The sequence below is a fragment of the Amblyomma mixtum genome, chromosome 3, assembly GCF_055824585.1.
Source record: "Amblyomma mixtum isolate Tamu chromosome 3, ASM5582458v1, whole genome shotgun sequence".
Classification (NCBI taxonomy): domain Eukaryota; kingdom Metazoa; phylum Arthropoda; class Arachnida; order Ixodida; family Ixodidae; genus Amblyomma; species Amblyomma mixtum.
In genome coordinates, this window is record NC_143014.1 from 198344650 (window position 1) to 198362816 (window position 18167).

The window sequence follows — 18167 nt, forward strand, 5'->3', positions numbered from 1 at the left end:
TTAATCCATTTGTAACTTCAGCTTGCAAATGCAGCTGAAACCTGTGTTGCACCTGGGTGATTACTCAGTTCTGAAAATTAAAGTTGTCAGTGGTCAAAACGTTGCGCCAGTTGGACCAATGCTGTGGTAGTATAATTATAACTTTATGCATGTTACAACAAGTGGTAGTTTTGTGACCAAACTGCGTTAATGCTGCACATCATTGCACTTCGAACAACCAAGAGGAGCCTTGGCCAACACCATGCAGTGGGAGCTGCTGCTTGACGTAAAGGACATGGTTCACCACTTCATTCTGTATGGGGTGTTTCGCGAACTTGAGCAGCCCGTCGCATTAGGAAACCAACTGCATATTGTTGGGAGTTTTAATCACTTGATGTAGTTTTGATGTAGTTTTAATCGCTTATGGTAGAGCACTAAATTGTTTGAAAAGTTTAAGGACTTGTTGGAAACAGTCCAGTTGATTATGGTAAGTTACCCTTGACTTAATTCTTCTCGGCTGTAAAGAAAACACAAATAATGGAAGCGGCCATTTTTCATTTGTGTGCTTGGATTACAACATTCTCCATGCAGGTCTTAAGCGAAGCCCTCATGCTGATTGTGAGCAAGCAACAAGCTGCCTCTTGCAGTGTTGGCCTGAGGTTCTGCATCGGTTGCTTTGTACCTAAGATGGAAAGTGCGCGCAGCCTAATTTGATTTGCCTACTGCCTCTTCCACATGTGGCGTGCTAGAGACTGCAGAGCATGTTTTAGTGGCGTGACCAGCATATTCACAAGAAAGACTCGTGCTAGCACCTGTTTTGCAGTCTTTTGACACCAGGCCCCTCTCGGAGGACTTGATCCTCGGTGCTTGGCCAGATAGTTCGAAAACTCTCCAGGCAACGCGAGCGCTCTCATGCTTTCCAAGTGATACGGGCCTTGACTCGCGTTTGTAATGTTAGAAAAATGTGCCTTGTCTTCCTTCATCTGCCTCCTCCCATCATCATCATCGTGACCCTCTTTTTTCTCCTCTTCCTGTTCCCCAGTGCAGAGTAGCAGGCCAGATATTCATTTTTCAGGCCAATCTCCCTGCCTTTCCTGTCAGTTAACCCTCTCTCTCTCTCTCTCTTGCCTGATTTTAATGTGTTAACATGCACAGTGAAGTATTTAGGCTTAACATCTCCAGCAAAGTGCTAATTTCTTATCCAACAGGGTTAATTTGCTTCTTGTGATTAGTGACACTGGGGCTCTTGCATAGTTTTGGCTTCGTACCAGATCGTTATGTGCACACTATTTGAAGGCTCAATTCTGGTGTAAAAAGCTCATTGCAATCGGGTACAATGTTCATTGAATGTCCAGCATAAACATTCACTTGAAGTGACACCTAGCGCGTACTCAGTATAGCTTGGCCGCTCTACTCTCCAAATTAGGAATCCAATGAATCATGCATGTGTCAGTCAACATTTAGAATGCCGTCACTTTTTCTTTCATGTTGAGTACTAAGGAATAGAATGAATCTGATGCATCAAATACCTTGTCAAACCTGCATTTCTTGCAGCTTAGAATGCTCTTGTCATGCCTGATCCTGTAGGTGGCTTGTCATTTGCTCACAGCCGTCACGTGCCACTTTTGCACAAAATGCACATAGTCTGATGTGATTGCTTAGTTACTTATAAAAAAATATTAACATTGCTATACGGTTTCTTCGGCTTCAAAGACTGTTGATGTTCCGAATATATATCCTAACGAGCTTCTCATCTATTCTTGTCTGCACATGAAGGTACCTCATGCAAGTTCAACACATTGCTTTGAAATTGTTTTTGTTTTGTGACTTATCGGCTTACTTTTTTACGTAAAAACAAATGGATTGGGCATTCCAAAATGTGCACAACTTTTCAAATCATTACATTATTCTGGAATGAGTACTTGGAGCATTACATTAATGATCACAGTTATCAAAGTGCAATACAAAGACTCGCACTCAACTCAGTCTATGCTACATTTTTTTAAACCTTGGCTCTAATTATGTTAAATGTCGGTATGTCTTCATTGGGCACTGTGTACAGCTTAATGCTTAGTTTTCCCTACTATTTTTGAGGAATGCACTGCTTCTGCATTTTCAAGGTTTGCACTTGGAGCACTTGCTGCGCTGTTATCTAGTTACCTTTTCCGAGATTTGCACCACGAAAAGGATGATTTGTCTTGTCGCCTTGTCTAAATCAGTTATACCCACGGCACCGAAGTACCAAGTTTCTCGCACTTTACTGCAAGATTATTTATTTGAAATTTTGACTGGTGTACATATCTGCCACGTTTGTGTTTGAGCACACGTGTGCCTCGCAGCAGTCGTGTGCCAAGCTTTTAATACACACATAATCTAACTTAACTTGATTATGTAATTTAATTCCCTTCCCTCTTCAACACTACAAAAAAAATAGTAATGTTCCTCTATTGCATGTTCTACATCTGCCATTATAAACGAGGGTGGTGGTGAATACAATCAAGGTTAGGTGAGATGTAGCATGAATACACTCGAAAGTAGGCTAAACAGCCATGAATACAGCACAGTTGGTAGAGCACCATCACGACAAATGGAGGTCGGTGTTTTTAATGCAAGAACATTACTTGGCTCACTGTGCGAAAAGCCCGCCGTTGCCAGAAAGCCGTGGCAGAAACTCGGCACGCAAATGACATCACTGCTCCTGGAGCAATAGGCCATCACAAGGCAGGGGTAGATCGAGAGAGGCAATCCGATTTTCGTGGTGAATGGAAACAGGTTTGGAAGCGCCCCTCCTCCTCCCTGCAGCGTTTATACAATACCTTCTCAGCTGGATATCAAAGCAGACTACGCTCCCTCGTGTGCACTGAGCAAGGGGTCACCGTCCCAGTAGACGATGTCTTGGCTCCACAAGATACGCTAGAAAATACGATGCCCACTGTCGCATTCATGTAAACGCAGCTTATGGAGTTTCCATCATTCGAAGTTGAATCATTCGTGTCTACATCATCAGGCGAGACAGCAAAGCATGGCCGCAGGCGCCGATGAAGTACGAGGCCATGGTAACGTAGCGAAACGAGCTGCTGCAGCACCCCCTCACCAGTCCCCTACAACTCAGCAACATACTCTGCGACAAGTATAAATGCTCTCGCATTTACACATCATAGCAATTGCTTAGGTGCCTCAATAATTTTTTTTCTGCTTTTTAATCAGCTATATTGAAGGTAATCAATGATTAAACTACTAATTTCCCATCGAAGGCAACAAGTTAAAAAAAAAACACCCCATGCTTTCGTTGGTTTTGGGGACTGTTGGCTTCTGTGAAATATATGTCATAATGAGCCTGTCGTGTTGCTACCCTTGTCTGCTCGGTGCGCCTGATGTTGCTGATGTTGTTGGGAACTGCTGGATTTGCAGCTTCAAAATCTTTTGTCTGCATTCTGGGAAATATCCAGACCTTTAAAATGATTTCGTTTCGACTATGCTCGGGTGCAAATAGAGTATGGCAGAAAGGACAGTTTGGTGTCCAGCTTATTTTGTGTGCTCGTCCGTGTGCAGTAGTACAGCATGTATTTAAGGCTTTTAGTTTGGTGGCGCAGCTGTTACTGGTAACATTACATGGGAGCGCAAGGTGACAACTACCTTATACATATATGCACCAGGGTTTTGGTTCCAGCACATGCCACACTTGATTGGTTAGCCTGCAAGGCATGCATAATTTTCTGCTATTGCCACCTTGCTGCTTGCCACCTTCATGGACCATTTCAGATGCTAGGCCTTTTCACCCAAACTTTCTGCTCCTGCCACTTCCTTCCAAGTTGCATCCTTCAGTCTTGAGTTATGACTGTTTTCACACTTATGAATTGGTTGCTGCTTTAGTCTTTCTGTAGAACATTTTGTACTATGGCAGATGTAAGGTTTAGCTGGTGTTCCTGGCCCGTTTTTTTTTTTCATGAAGAAAGTTCAAGAAATGCATTGTGCAGATAAGACTATCCATTGCAAGAACTGTCCATAAATCCACCCCTCATCCTGTGCTTTCTCGTAGAGTGCAATCCTGATGCCATTGATATTGGGGGCCACTCCCTGTGTGCGTCACCAAGTGAGCCACAGTGCATATCTCCCGCACTACTACATTCCACCATAGCCACTAATTTCTTAGCTGTATTTCCACAACTCTGGTGGTAATAGCTATGTGAAAACCACCATGTAGCAGTGGACATCCTCTACGCACTTTTCGGCAGTTTTACAAGAACTTCCCATGAGTACATCTTGTTTCATGTTGAAGGAAAAGACAAAGACTTGTACAAAAGCAGTCTTTCATTGTAAAAATACTCTTGCAGCTACAGGCTCATGTAAGCAGCCAGTCACTCTCAAGGCAGGCTATTGCTAAAGTTAGCAGCACAGTTGCACTGCTGGTGGTCCCAGCAGCATCAACTGTGCCAAAAAAAGTAGTTTGCCAGGAAAAAAAAAAAAAAGAGCCGTTGCATAAAACTGCCAATGTAGGACTAGCTGCTCTGCTGACTTAAACAACGTGAATGCTTTCCCTGTCTGGAAGAGTGCAGCCAGAATTCTTGACAACTTCTACGGACACCGTGATGCCGCAGCGGACGCAAGTTTCAACAGGTTTTCCCAGGAGGTACATGGCCAGGAAACCTGCAATGCCAAACGTGCATGCACAGTGACTTACTCTGGACATCATGCCAGCACTATGGTGCTCTTAAAACCCAAACACAGCCTGAACTTAAATGAAAACCTGCATGAATTTGTGAACCATTTGCCAACAGTGACTAAATTAGTGTTAATTGAAAAGAATACTAGTTATAAATGTGCAATGTCTCATGATGCAACTAAAGAAAAGTTATGCACCTAAAACTGGAAAGTGAGTGATGCAAAATTCTAGAGATGTGGTGCACAAACATGGAAAGCACTTGCTCTGCCAGTTACTTGAAAGACTACATACAGTACATAAAGACTACATACAGTAGCAGCATGAAAAAGGGCGAAAAATTTGTCAATAGGCCCACACAATTTTGTTCCTCACTAAATATTAGTCCCAAGTTCCGTCAAGAATATGCACTTTCAGCAAGGCGTGAAAAATTTTAAGATGACATGGTTCTAGTTGGCGTAAAAACGTGCAATGAGCAGAACAGGCGTAATGGGGTCTCATTGCACTGCCATTTTCTTCAAGCCATTATGCTGAAAAGGGCCACCTGTAACACACTACAGAATCCATTTTGCGCACACTGATGCTTATCTCTAGCGATTTCTTCATGTTTTCCTTTTTTTTTTTTTTCAGTAATTAAGTGATCTTGCTTCGACTAACAGTACTTTCTTGCCAACCATATCAGCACGAAATTGCATCTGGAGTGCTGTGTGACAGTGCCTAAGTCGATTTCAGCATGAGCTTTGTTAGACAGCTAAAAGGTGGTCTGAACTGATGAATATATTTAGATTTTCCCTTCAGGCTTTGCGCACATGCTGATGTGCCCTCCATGGCACTGTGCACACAGCCAAGCTGGAAAATGCTAGACGTGATGTTGCCAGTAAGGGTAAACATTCCTTGACAGGCATTTTTACGGCAAGTTCTAATTCCTCCTTTTTTGGCTGCGCACACAACAGTGAAGGCTTGTGTATTGCAAGTTGACAGACTAGCACTCTCAGGATGAATGTCAAGAGTTTTGTCTTGCACACCACATTATGACGCAACAGCGACTGGCCAGCTCAGTACTACAGTAAAACCTTGTTACTGACGCCCGTTAGTTCTGTCAGCCGTGGCAGCTCGCTAATTCAGCCACTGCAGGGCTCGCACGGCTTATGTGTAAGGAAGGAATTAGCATACATGGATCACCATATGGTATTCTCATATGACCGATAAATAATTTACAATCAAATTTTTCTCTCATGCTGTTTCAGTTTCGGTTACAGCTTGAACAGCCGAACTCTGGGTGTGACTTTAAAGTGGTGTTTGGGTTTGGGCGAGGCATGAAAAAAAATTGCTATACTCGCCCCTTCATTTTAATCATTACAATGCTAAATCTAGCCAGACTCCATAGCCGGAATGAAAACAAATGAAGAAGCAGCGGTTATATTACAATTTTTGCATGCTTCACGTGACTTAAACGAAACTTTCACATTGCAAAGCAGTTGAAACCGTAACTGAAACAGCATCAGAGAAAAATTAGATTACATATAAATGATTAATCCGCCATTGGTGAATACCGCATGCTAATCTATGAATAGTTCTCTTAGGCATCACTACAAAGAAGAAAACATGCCACCCAAGTTGGGAGTCTATACTCCTTTGATTCAACGGGCTCGAGAAGGGTGCCTTAGTGCGACCGGAACGGCAAGCAATCGTCCAAACATCAGTCCTCACTCCCCAATTACATGCACATCGTTCCCTGCATGCCTCTGATGTGCACTCAACGGCACGAGTAATGGCACGAGTAATGACACTCTGAAAGCCCTCATCGCTAAGCTGAGATACACTAGTCTGGCCACGTAGTTTTGTTTTCGAAGCTTCACCACCAGCCTGCAGCGACAGCGGTTCAGTGCATCAGCCAGCCAGGCAGCTGTGGGCCTTTATATGAAGGCTCCCTGGCTGTCTAGAACACCGACTGACGTGTTGCTGATGCTTTCTTTGCTCTTTTTGAAGAGCCACGCCATTCCGGTGGCAATGCACACTTCTTTCGATCATGTTTATGTGGTTCTTTCAGCACATCGAAACTGCACATTCGTCACATGCTGTTCACTGTTGATGTACAGCGAGGCCTCCTAAAATTCCACCGCTAGTAAGGAGCCTATCGCTACGGCACTGCAGCATGAAAGAGGCAGCGAAGGCCCTTATCACTATGTAGCAGTTATGCTCCTGACACTTGCGATTTGATAGAAGTGCAAAAAATCGTCGCTGCAACACAGTTTTCTAAAAACCAGGTGACCATTGCTCCATTAATTTACTGTCTTGAGAGCAATTTTTAAAAATTTTTTTGAGCACCATTCAATAATTCGACCTTCAGATAATTTGGACATTTTTTCCACTTCCGTGAGGTCTGAATTAACGAGGTGTTACTGCCACAACGCAAATAGCATATGTCCAGGGTACTTGATTATGTGTGCACATTTGCTCTTCGAAGCAGTAAAAGCTCGTTAATCCAGATAATTAGAACATCCGGTGCGGTCCCGGCCAATGCCCATGTAAGTCAATGGTGCCCGCCGCTACTCGTGTCACACTGGTTAATTCGAACAGCTTCCCAAAGGCAGACTGCATCCAGGTGAGACTAGTATGGTAAGCGATAGACAAAGTTGCCTGTGAGCCAACAGAGCGCGACACAGCTGCTTGTGAGGGGGCTCCGCCGCTACAGTGTTGCACAGTGAGGGATGCTGCGGAGGCCCTTTTTATTCTAGGGCAGCACAGAAAATGGGGCAACGGACGGACAGCAGTCAAGGGCGAGCACTGAACTTCCAACAACTTTTATTCTGAATGATTCACAGAAATTGTTCACACTCACGAAATGAATCGTTCGCAATAAAGTTGTACGTTCAGCGCTCATCCTTGTCTAGTCTCAGTCTGCTGTCATTGGTTCAAAAATATGTTGACATTAAACGAAATCTGGGTTTAAGGGGGTACACTACCCTACACTGAACTTTTGAACCACTGGCTTGATTTCATTGAAACTTGTGGGGCTAGTTTATATCACTGCTGGGACCACCTCTGCCAAATTTAGTTATTCTAGAATAAGTATGAAGCACGTTATGAAACCTTTGTGCCAAGGATAACTGTGCTAGCTTAGGAAAACTATTGTTTGAAAAATAGGTAATTTTTCCAATTTTTTGTGTTATGTGGCATTGGGAATGTCCAGAGCACACAACTGTGGAACTTTTTGCTTAGTTCTATATTTTGAAAGAATGATACCATAAAAAGAATGACATTGGATTTTCATTTTGCATCAATTGTTTTTAGTCATTTTATCGTGTGATAAAAGGGAAAAAATAGACAAACTGAGCGCACAGTTTGCTACAATACCAATATTATCAAGTAATATTGGAAAGATAGTTTTTCTAAGCTGACAGTTGACTGAAGAAATGGGAGATGAGAATAGACTCACATGATTGCGAATCATCCCATTTTATTTTAAGCACTACAGTATTTAAGACAATCCCCCAGCTGAATAATAAAATTTAGCAGAGGTGGTCCCACCAGTGATATTCGCAAGTTTCAATGAAATCAAGCAAGCGGTTCAAAGTTCACTCTTTAGGGAAGTGTCCCCCCTTAAATAACGAGCCACAAAACTGTTTTTTAGACTACACAGTGAGGAGCATAGAAATCTCCAGCAGTACCTTCACAGACTCTTGCAGTATGCTTGACTGGTTCCATTTTTCTTGCCGCTGTAGTGTTTCCGCAGCTGCTGCTTGAGCATGACTACTACATCAAAGCTCATAATGGACTATACCAATATAAAAAGGGCTCGGTTACCCATGAAGCATTTCATACAGCTGCATGGTAATTGCACCACTATGCATGTTTCTCTAGAGATCGTCCCGTGGACTACTAACCAGTATAATTCTACTCTCTTGAGTGGTGGCACCAAATGTACATCTGCCACCTGGAGCATGTAGCAGCTTTCAATATGTTGTCGTTTTCATGCATTACTTGCGATGTTTCAGTCTATATGTGGTGAAGAAAAGCTACACGGCAACATTACTCAAGCAGAATTGAAATAAATTTCAATATTCTCATAGGCACTAAACACCTCTACACCCTATGATATGCAAAACATAAACAAAAAAAAAAGTGCTCAGTTTGGTATCCAAGACCCCACAACACCTGCAAAAAAAAAGAGGTCGCTAACGAATGAATGTGCTCATGTTTAAACCTACCTCCAACGAAGGCATCGCCTGCTCCATTGGTGTCAACAATAGCATCCGACTCCAGCTTGGGGACTGGGAAATTTTGAGCGCTGTGACCTGAGTAATCAGTAGTAAGAATAGTATTGTCACAACACGGGGACATCAGTTTTTTAGAGTAAACAGGCAACACTAAGGTTTCACTTTGAACGAAAGATTGGCATTGCTGAAAACAGTACAACACAAAAAGTTCAGAATACAAGTCTCTATTCCAGATTTTTAACTCTATAGAAACTGCATACCGTGCAAGATATTGCACCAAGAGGTATATTCAGCATCATGCTTTTACAGCAGAATTTTGTTCAGATCTCCGACCACAAAGGGAAAAGAGGGAGGCAATGCATACCTTGAGCTACAATCACGTCGTCGGCACCCTGGGTTATGATCACCATCCTTTCAAATTCCTTGTTTTCTTTGGGGAACTTGCTTATCAGTTTGGCAATCTCAGTGATATCTTTGGTCTGAAAAGGTAATGAAAAATGCCTGTTTTGCACAAGAACTACAGAAGAAAAGCTAAGCCCCTAGAAGCTCACCTTCATGTTGTGAACATCAGCAAACTCCCTGGCTTCCTGTTGAGCAATGGTAAAATAAAAAAAAAATCAGCAATTTCACACTTTAAACATCTCTGCACAAGTGCTATGACAACATGTCATCTGTTCACTTAGCTAAACCAAACGCAGCTCAGAACGCAAGCACTGAGAGAGAGCAAAGACAAGAAATTAGTTTTTTTTTTGCATGAAATAATACAAATGATGACGTTACAAACGTGAAATTTAGAACCCTTCAAATTCGTTCTTCTTCCAGAACTTCAAGAACTTAAGTGATAACTCTTCATACAGATTCTTATGTGCCCAATGTTCAAAAGACTAACAGCACATGCATGAACTGGTGCGTTGTTTGCAGAAGACAGTGATAGAGCTAGGGAACTCATCGAGGAGGCTCACTGCCTAGCTCTCAGTAGCCTGGGCAAACTAATACAAAAAGAAATTTTTCCAATACTGTTCTTTGGTTTAATATGTTTGTAATAATGAGCCCTTCATTTCCCTACCCTTGTCTGCTCAATGACTGCGTTTTAGCAAGCTCAAAATCTACAGAGTTGGAGGGTTCAAGCTTGGAGAAAATGTGGTCATGGGTGATGGTAGCAGTGTGGTGAATACCACCTGGATTGCCATGAGCTTGCATTACTGGGGCCAAATGAACACAAATGGCCACTATTTGCGAAGAGCAAAATAATAAGATTGCTGCTTATGGAAGTTTATTAATAGCATGGCTAATATCCACATTTGACATGCAAGAGCCTTTCTTTGCAACTGACACTTAGCCATGCCATTACTTCACTTTCCTTAACAACCAATTTATTAGTTTGCTGTCCAAGTTTTAACTGTTATTACAGTTTCATTAGTTCTCGACAGCACATCCAGTGATTGACAGCACAAGGCCATCAAAGGTGCTAGGTTTTGTGCTTTCAGAAACTAACTGTATTTTACTGGGTGGTGGATCCTGCATTCTTATCCAAAATTGGCCATTGCAAACAAATTACAGTAACAAGCATGTTTCTTGCAGTCAGAATTTTGATCTCTCCACCCATGTCAAATGCTGAAACCACTGCACTAAGTGGATACCCAAACGGTATTGCAAAGCATGTTGAGAAACAAACGGCTCTGGCTATGCTCATTTTGAGATTTGCCAGGATGTCTCCACTGTGCATAGGTGCATCTTATCACAGAAATGAAACCTCACCGTTTCATTTCCAAAGATGATGTCAACATATGGAAAAGCAGCCATCATGTTGTCCTTGAAAAGGCGGCACAAAAATGGTGCACTGAGGTTCATGCAGAAGACCTTTTTGTTGCTGCAGGCATGTTTGGCCACAGTCAGTATGCTCTCCATGCTGACATTCAAGAAAAAGCCCTGTAAGCAAGAGCTCCAGGTGAGTAGGTGTAAAAAGTGCAGCCACAAAAAGACATGCATTATAAGGACATGGATCACTTGCCGATATGTAATAATGAGACGCTTCTTCCATCAGGGCTTTATTTTCAGGCTTGTGGAGGTGTTCCACTGAGTAAAGCTGCGCAGCAGCCAAATTTGCACAGAGGGACCTGCAACACAGTCTCTGCTGCACATGTGCACGAGGCTCCATACATGATGTATGCGGCACCCACTACAATACATAATGCAACACATCTCGACCATGTATTTACTGTGCCTTGCTAGCAGCACACCCACCTAGCTGTATTCTCTATTTCTATTCCAGATGACTATATTCGCATTGTGACAATAAAAGAAATCAGAGGTACGCACCGACTCTTTCCGTGGTTTGTCAGCAGCACAGCACATGTGCCTGTGTTCTCCTTGTCAGAGTATTGGTACCTGACATTGACGCCAGCTTCTCTAGCTTTCTGTTCAAGAATGCCACCAAACTTGTCCCTGCCAATGCAGCCGATGAATGTGGCAACCTCGGGAATTTGCACCACCCACTATGAATAGGTAGAAATAAACACAATGAAGAGACTAATTGTTACACTCGTTATCAACATCAAAGGCGGTATTTTGCTGAGAGTGATCGTTATAAACACACACAGTGGTATCTTCACATGCCATTGCACTCGCACATCAAGGGACGCAATGGTGGGCGACTAAAAGGCAACCTGTGCCATTTCCTTTAAAGGTGCACTGAAGAGGAATCTGAACTTGTCTTTTTGCCGCGGGAACTCGATCTACACGTTCCGAGCTTTCTTAGAAACTGCGATTTACTGCCCTGTGTGGCCGATTTCCCCAATAAAATCGAATCAACGTCCGGCTCCCGCCTTTTTTTTTAATTCTGCCTCGTACAGTGGGCAGATTCGACCAACGCGTGGAGCGCCTTTCACCCAGTCCAGTGGCGGCTTGCCGCTCTGCCATCGGCGGAGTAATACATACTAGTCCGTAGTAGCAAATAGTCTACGCGTATTTTTATTTCTTCGGGCTTATTTTGCGGCTATATTATCTGCGAATGAAACTATTCATTCACGGAAACCTAAAAAACAAAATAAAGCGAAAGCAAAGCCTCCACAGGACTGGGTGAAAGGCGCTCCACGCGTTGGTCGACTCCGCCCACCGTATGAGGCAGAATTCAAAAGATAAGGCGGGAGCCGGACGTTAATTCGATTTAATTGGGGAAATCGGCCACACAGGGCAATAAGTCACTGTTTCTAAGAATGCTAGGAACGTGTAGATCGAGTTCCCGCGGCAAAAAGACATGTTCAGAATCCTCTTCAGTGCACCTTTAATGAACACAGTGACACTGGCATCGATCCATTTTATTAAAGTACGGCTAGACAGACAAGATAAAATGCATTCATTTTTAAAAAAATAAAACAGAATGCTGGAGGTTAGTCTGACACAGAATGGGAAGCCATCTCTGCCACAAACTGCTGCTAGCACACATCCTGCCAGGATGGCAGACGGGATGTAATTGGGGTCATCAACTGGGGGAAAATGCGGCGCAAAAAGAGCAAGCTGGCAGATAAAACCACTTGCAAGATGGACGATGAACTATCAGGCAGGTAGTAAAAAAAAAGAAAGGCAGGGCAGAGATTATTTGTTTAGTGGGCAGACGTAGATTAATACACACCTGAAACACTCGCAGAGTATTCTGAGTTGCACCTCCAGCAGTGTAGTTGCAGTCATATTTTTCCACAAGTTCCGTATACCTATAATGCAATCATGTCACCTATCAGACTCAGTGAACCTAGAAACAAAAATCTGTGGCTGACAGAAAGTACAATGTGTGGAGACAAATACTTACAGCGAGGTATGGCTCTCATCAGCAAGAATGGCATTGTTAGCTTTCAGGGAGTACCTGAAGATAAAGCACATGAAAGATGTTGAACATGAAGTTTCAAGTTAGCCTGCAAGAACGTTTTCACATTCTTAACTAAAATATCTGCCTTGCTATAATTTTGGGAAAATTTTGGACACATAACTAAAAGAAAATGCCACATCTATATGATCAAATTTTTTACTTACAAACTTTCAAACAAGATAACAAAAGCTGCTGGATTAGGTGTTGTAAATTCAGCGACAAAGCCAAACAGGCCGATGTTTTAGCCATGATTATGAAGTCTTCCTTTCTGATTTGAATAACAACTGCCATTGCATGCCAGCAGTGTTCAACATTCTCCTGGGAGCTTCCTTCTTTTGGCATCTTTCCGTTTTTAAGCATGAAAACCGCTAATAACTGAATTCCGACAATAATGGCACAAATGCGATGTCTGATCTGCAGCTCCTAGGATAATGTACAAAATGCTGCCAATGTTGGGATAGGTTTGGTTTGTTTTGTTGGGGTTTAACGTCCCAAAGCGAATGAGGCTATGAGAGACGCCGTGGTGAAGGGCTCCGGAAATTTCGACCACCTGGGGTTCTTTAACGTGCACTGACATCGCACAGCACACGGGCCTCTAGAATTTCGCCTTCATCGATAGTTAGGTAGCTTATATTCTACTGGCAGTCAGTAGAATCACTTCTATGAAATTCCCCTAGCATTCGTCTCTGGCTAGTTGCAGCAAAGCAAGACATCTTTTCAGCTTTTTTCCTTTTTACGGCTTTGATTCTTCAGGCAATGTGCCGTAGCCAGCAGAAGTACCAGATTGACCCCATAATTTCGATGACAAGCTACACTGAACAGCTTAATAGTAGTTCCTGCTATTTTTTTTGTACATCTTGGCTGCTTGGCATCTTGACAAGGCTTGACATATAGCCAAGAACAGAAGCAATGAACAACAGTTTGCACCAAGTGCAACAAAAAGTTGAGGTAATAAGTTCCCTAGCAGTCCGCAGGCCACAAAAGGGTACTTCAAAGTCTCGATCTCGCTAACTGAACCCGCTTATTGAGAGCGTAGTTTTTATGAAAAGTCCTCTTTCTTTCGTTCTTTCGTTATGGTTCTTATTATTATTATTAATTTTTTTTTGCTGCAAGTATGCTCACAGTGGACTGCTCTTAAATGCGATGTTGAACATGCTGTAATTTCTCACTGCTATATTTGTCGCTCCCCCCCCCTTTTAACTAAGTCTTACAAACTGGGAAGCTGGGTGTTGGTTGGCTCACATGAAGTCTAACTCAGAAAGATGGCCCTGATACATCCCTGCTTGCATTCGCTTGCAACCCAAGCAGCAGTCATCAGGGGCTCCAGAATTTTTTTTTTCAGTGGGGGGGGGGGGGGGGGGGACTTTGAGCTCGTTTAGTTATTCATTTATTTCATGTTAATTTACGCAATAGATTTTATGTTTTGTTTATTTTTTCATATTTTGCACTGTTCAGAGGTATATATGTAATGCATACAAAGGTTGAATTGAAATGGGCACCTTTACAGATGTACGCACGAGGAGTGATCGATAGCATAAAAAGTTTGTGCTTATAGTCTTCAAATTCTGTTAATCATGCTCTCCAACATAGATCAGAGACTCCTTTTTGGACATGATCGGTTTAGGTCACTCACACGAAATGCTTTACAAATGGCTATGAAGCCAACTGGCTCAGCCCCACTGTGCTTTACATTGAACAGCGCAAATCTGATCCGAGCGCAAGCAGTTGGAGACCGGGGGGCACTGCCCCCTCTAGGAAAATCTTGCCTGGAGCCCCTGTTCACGGGTCCCAGGCAGTCACGTTTCTGCCGATGAAAATTTCTATCACGCGCTGTGGCAGGGAACACCAGGAACACTTTCTTCCCTTAATGACCGACCGTGACAGCACCAAGACAGTCACTGTTTTATTGGCAAAATATCACATAGTTAACTGCAGCAAATCAAAGGCGAGTGCAGGCAGAATACACTACTTAATCAAAGAGAGATGCGGTAACTCACTTTTGCAAGAACTCGGAGTCCACAGAAGCCGATATGTCGAGAAGTGGATTTCCCATGCCGAACAGCATCCCCTTCCTGTCAAAATAGAAGAAGAAGAAAATCTTACCTTGAGCAGCCAAGATAGACAAACACGACAGGCGCAAACACCCTTACAAACCGAAGAGACTCCACTTAGGTTTCTTTTCACTGATACGAATCGCAGCGAGAATAGTGCCGAGCGCGCGCACCGAGCGCGCTGATAAGAAGACGAAAGCTTTCGAACGGGCTCTGTACGCTGAGGGTGCTCCTCCAAGAAAAAAGAAAGCGGTATTTAAAGTACAGAAAGGGCTTCAAGCCTCGAATTTATGCTTCAGCAAATAATACGCACGACCGGCAGTCATGTACCGGCACAAACTTGGCGCGTCAAGATAGCTCCACACGTGCACACGGAAAGAACGAGGATAAAAAGTGATTACCTGAGTTTGGAGCTCATTTTGTACACAGGGAGGCCTGTCGCAATACCTGATGACCTGCGCTAACGTCGGAATAGCGGTATGGAACTTAGCTTTGCGCTACTATCATACACAAGCTACACCTGAAGCTGCGGGAAGCGGCGAGCGCACCCAACAAGCTACCGCTAGCTACAGTATCGGCGAATGCGCTGACTGTGGTCACTGGCCAGCGCTCCTTATGTGCTCTAAGCCGGCCGTTGAGCCCCGCCTGACTCCGCCTCTTCGTATTGCGGAGAGCGTTCACAAAGTATACTAAACTGAGAACTACATTTCAAAATAATTTATGTTCGTAAAGTTTGGTTTTCATTTTTATAATTCAGTCTTTTTATTTTGTTCTGTTTAGCAATACAATTGCGTATTAGGCGCTGATCGCGCTCGTTGTTAATGGCGCCATTTTTGAATTTACAAAACCGTCCGAGGAAGAAAGCTATTCCCGCTGTTCCTTCCTCTGCATGTGCTATTCTTCTCCCCTCTCCTCTTATTTTTCGTACATCTTCGTTCCAATTTCAATGATGTTCCTCCGGATTCATCCCCAGCAGTACAGTGAGTGACCTTTCCTGCCAGCGACTGTCGTATGTACTGTCAGAAGAAAGAAAAATTTACGGTACTGACTGTGCTAAATTCGAGCGCAGCTTGATTTTGAGATATCAAAATCGTTTTTCGCAAACCCTCCAATGTGTGCCGCCTGAAATGGAGGGGGGTATCTGCCTGCTACCGCATCCACCGAGCCATGCATCCCCTGCTACTGCGCTTCCGCCGTCCGATGGCCGAGCACTGTAGTGTTGGGAGAGGGCGCCTTTTTTCTGCGCAGGTGGCACACACGTTTCATAAGAGTAGAACGGGGCCGGCTGTCGCTCGCTGCGACAGCCTACTGACTACGGTGGTTTCTTTCTGTATATTGAGGCATTATATCATGCCTCACGTTGGTCTTTGTTGTTACCCTTTATTTCTGTCTTTCTTTAATTCTGCCTTTGAAAAGTGCAGGGGATGAATTTCAAAGGGACAGCATATGGTCAATTGCTTTAACCTCAAATTTAGTGAAGTTGATAGAAAGAGTAGTACACAGTCGCCTCACAAAGCATGTTCATGACGTTAACGGCCTCAGCACTGCGCACATTGGCTTTCGTCGCGGTTGTTCCATATGGTCCGCGTAAGAGGGAAGTTTTGACCTTGGTGACACTTGATGTTGCTAAGGCCTATGACACCGTCGAACACACGCTCCTACTTAACAAGCCTGCTCAGCTACATCCGCCCCACTACATCTACGCCTGGATCTGTGAATTTTTCAAGGAAAGATTTTCCTTCTGTACAGACGGATCCTCCTGTTCCAATACCTATGTTCAATCAAGAGGTGTGCCGCAAGGATCCGTTCTCTCATCGTTGCTTTTTAACATATTGGTTTGGGACATCCCCATTCACCCTGACAGTAGTTTTTGTATACGCAGACGATACCTATAGCTTTTTTCGCCTCAGCAAGGGATATTCATGCTCTTTACCAGTCTTTGCAGCCATACCTGAATGCTAAGCAAATGCGGCGTGCTTGTATTTCCGCCCGACACCCCTTTGTATATGTCGCTAGTCTGCCGCTCCGACCCGATCGGTTAAATATATATCTAGGTGTTACTTATGACTAGGGCCCGGAATTTTAGGTGCTAAAGAACCCCGAAATAGGCAGGCATCTAGGCTCTAAAAAATATTGAAATAGTCGCTATAAAGCAAAAATAGGCGCTTTGAATAATACTCTTTATTCATAAGTGCAAGATTTGTAAGTAAAGCACGGAGCGTACGCAGTTCTCAACTGAAGCAATAAAGCGCATTCTCAGGTTTTCGAACTTGAAGCGCCTTTGGTTTTCGCTAAGCATAGCTTTGTACTTTGAAAGGCTTCTTTGACATCGCATGAACTTAGTGGCGCGAACCTAAAACATGAGACTTGATAAAGGCTTAGGCGTTCAGGTGATGTGGCCGTACCGTCTCCGCGTAGAAAGTCTCTGATTTGGGAAATTGTTTCTAGGCATCTATTTTTTTCTACCAATTGTTGCATCTTCGTAGAAGCAGTAGCGCCCTTTCGTTCCAGTCGCCGAAGTGCTGCATGGTACTTCTGCCACTATCTTCAACGATTCATCTATTGAGAGTCCAGCCTTTTCCAACTTTGTCATCCTTTCCGTCAATGTTGAGAAGTTTGCACTAATGTATGTCAGGCCTCTTTCCAAACTTGCCTCTTGCTACACTTCGAGATAAACACTGCGTTCAAGTTACACTTCCAGAAAAACGTTCGGCGAGACCCGCGCCTTTTGTGCGTGCATCGGCGCGCGCCTTTCACCATACATAGACAGATGTCTCAAAATTGAAAAACGGCACCGAGGACCGAAGTGCCGGATTTAGGCATTTATAGGCAAAAAGTGCAGTTAAATAGGTAGTATTTCCTAAACAGTGACAAAAAGGCAGGCAAGTGCAAAAATCCCCCGTTTAGGCATTTATAGGCATGTTTAGGCAAATGCCTAAAGTTCCGGGCCCTACTTATGACCCAAGTTTCGACTGGCGCAGGCATATTAAAATAATGTGCTTAAAGGAGGACGTGCTCTGGGCCGCTTGACACCAGACCTTCGCAAAGTTCAAACTAACCCTCTCCTCACTTCACTAACGCTCTACAACTTCGGATGGCGTGAAACATCTCCTCTTCCAACTGTCCAGAGATCAAGGCAGACGCAGAACATATTCTCTGCTCATGTAAGAATGCCATAACCTCTCTTTATTTCCCTTACCCTCCCCTTCCTTCCTGGAGTGCTTGACTTCGCTCGGGTTCGGCAGATCATCAGCGGGCCTGGGCGGAGCAAGCGCTCTTCTTCACTGGGCCTTAGTGCTAGCCTAGAAAAAGGTTTTTCCACCTCCTCCGCCTCGCGACACCTTACTGTTTCTGTACAAGGCTTATGTGCGACCGATACTGGAACTTAGTTGTGT

General features: G+C 43.6%; 1 protein-coding gene across 1 annotated transcript; it reads right to left on the reverse strand.

Moving 5' to 3' along the window:
• Positions 1-4272: 4272 nt before the first annotated feature.
• Adk2 (Adenosine kinase 2) lies at positions 4273-15413 on the reverse strand. Its single transcript, XM_089582428.1, has 11 exons — positions 15174-15413; positions 14719-14793; positions 12665-12718; positions 12491-12569; positions 11179-11354; positions 10871-10976; positions 10618-10788; positions 9411-9446; positions 9224-9338; positions 8851-8937; positions 4273-4626 (listed from the first exon to the last, which is right to left on the reverse strand). The coding sequence occupies exons 1-11, from the start codon at positions 15188-15190 to the stop codon at positions 4496-4498; spliced, it is 1047 nt and encodes a 348-aa protein (XP_089438554.1). The 5' UTR covers positions 15191-15413; the 3' UTR covers positions 4273-4495.
• Positions 15414-18167: the final 2754 nt, after the last annotated feature.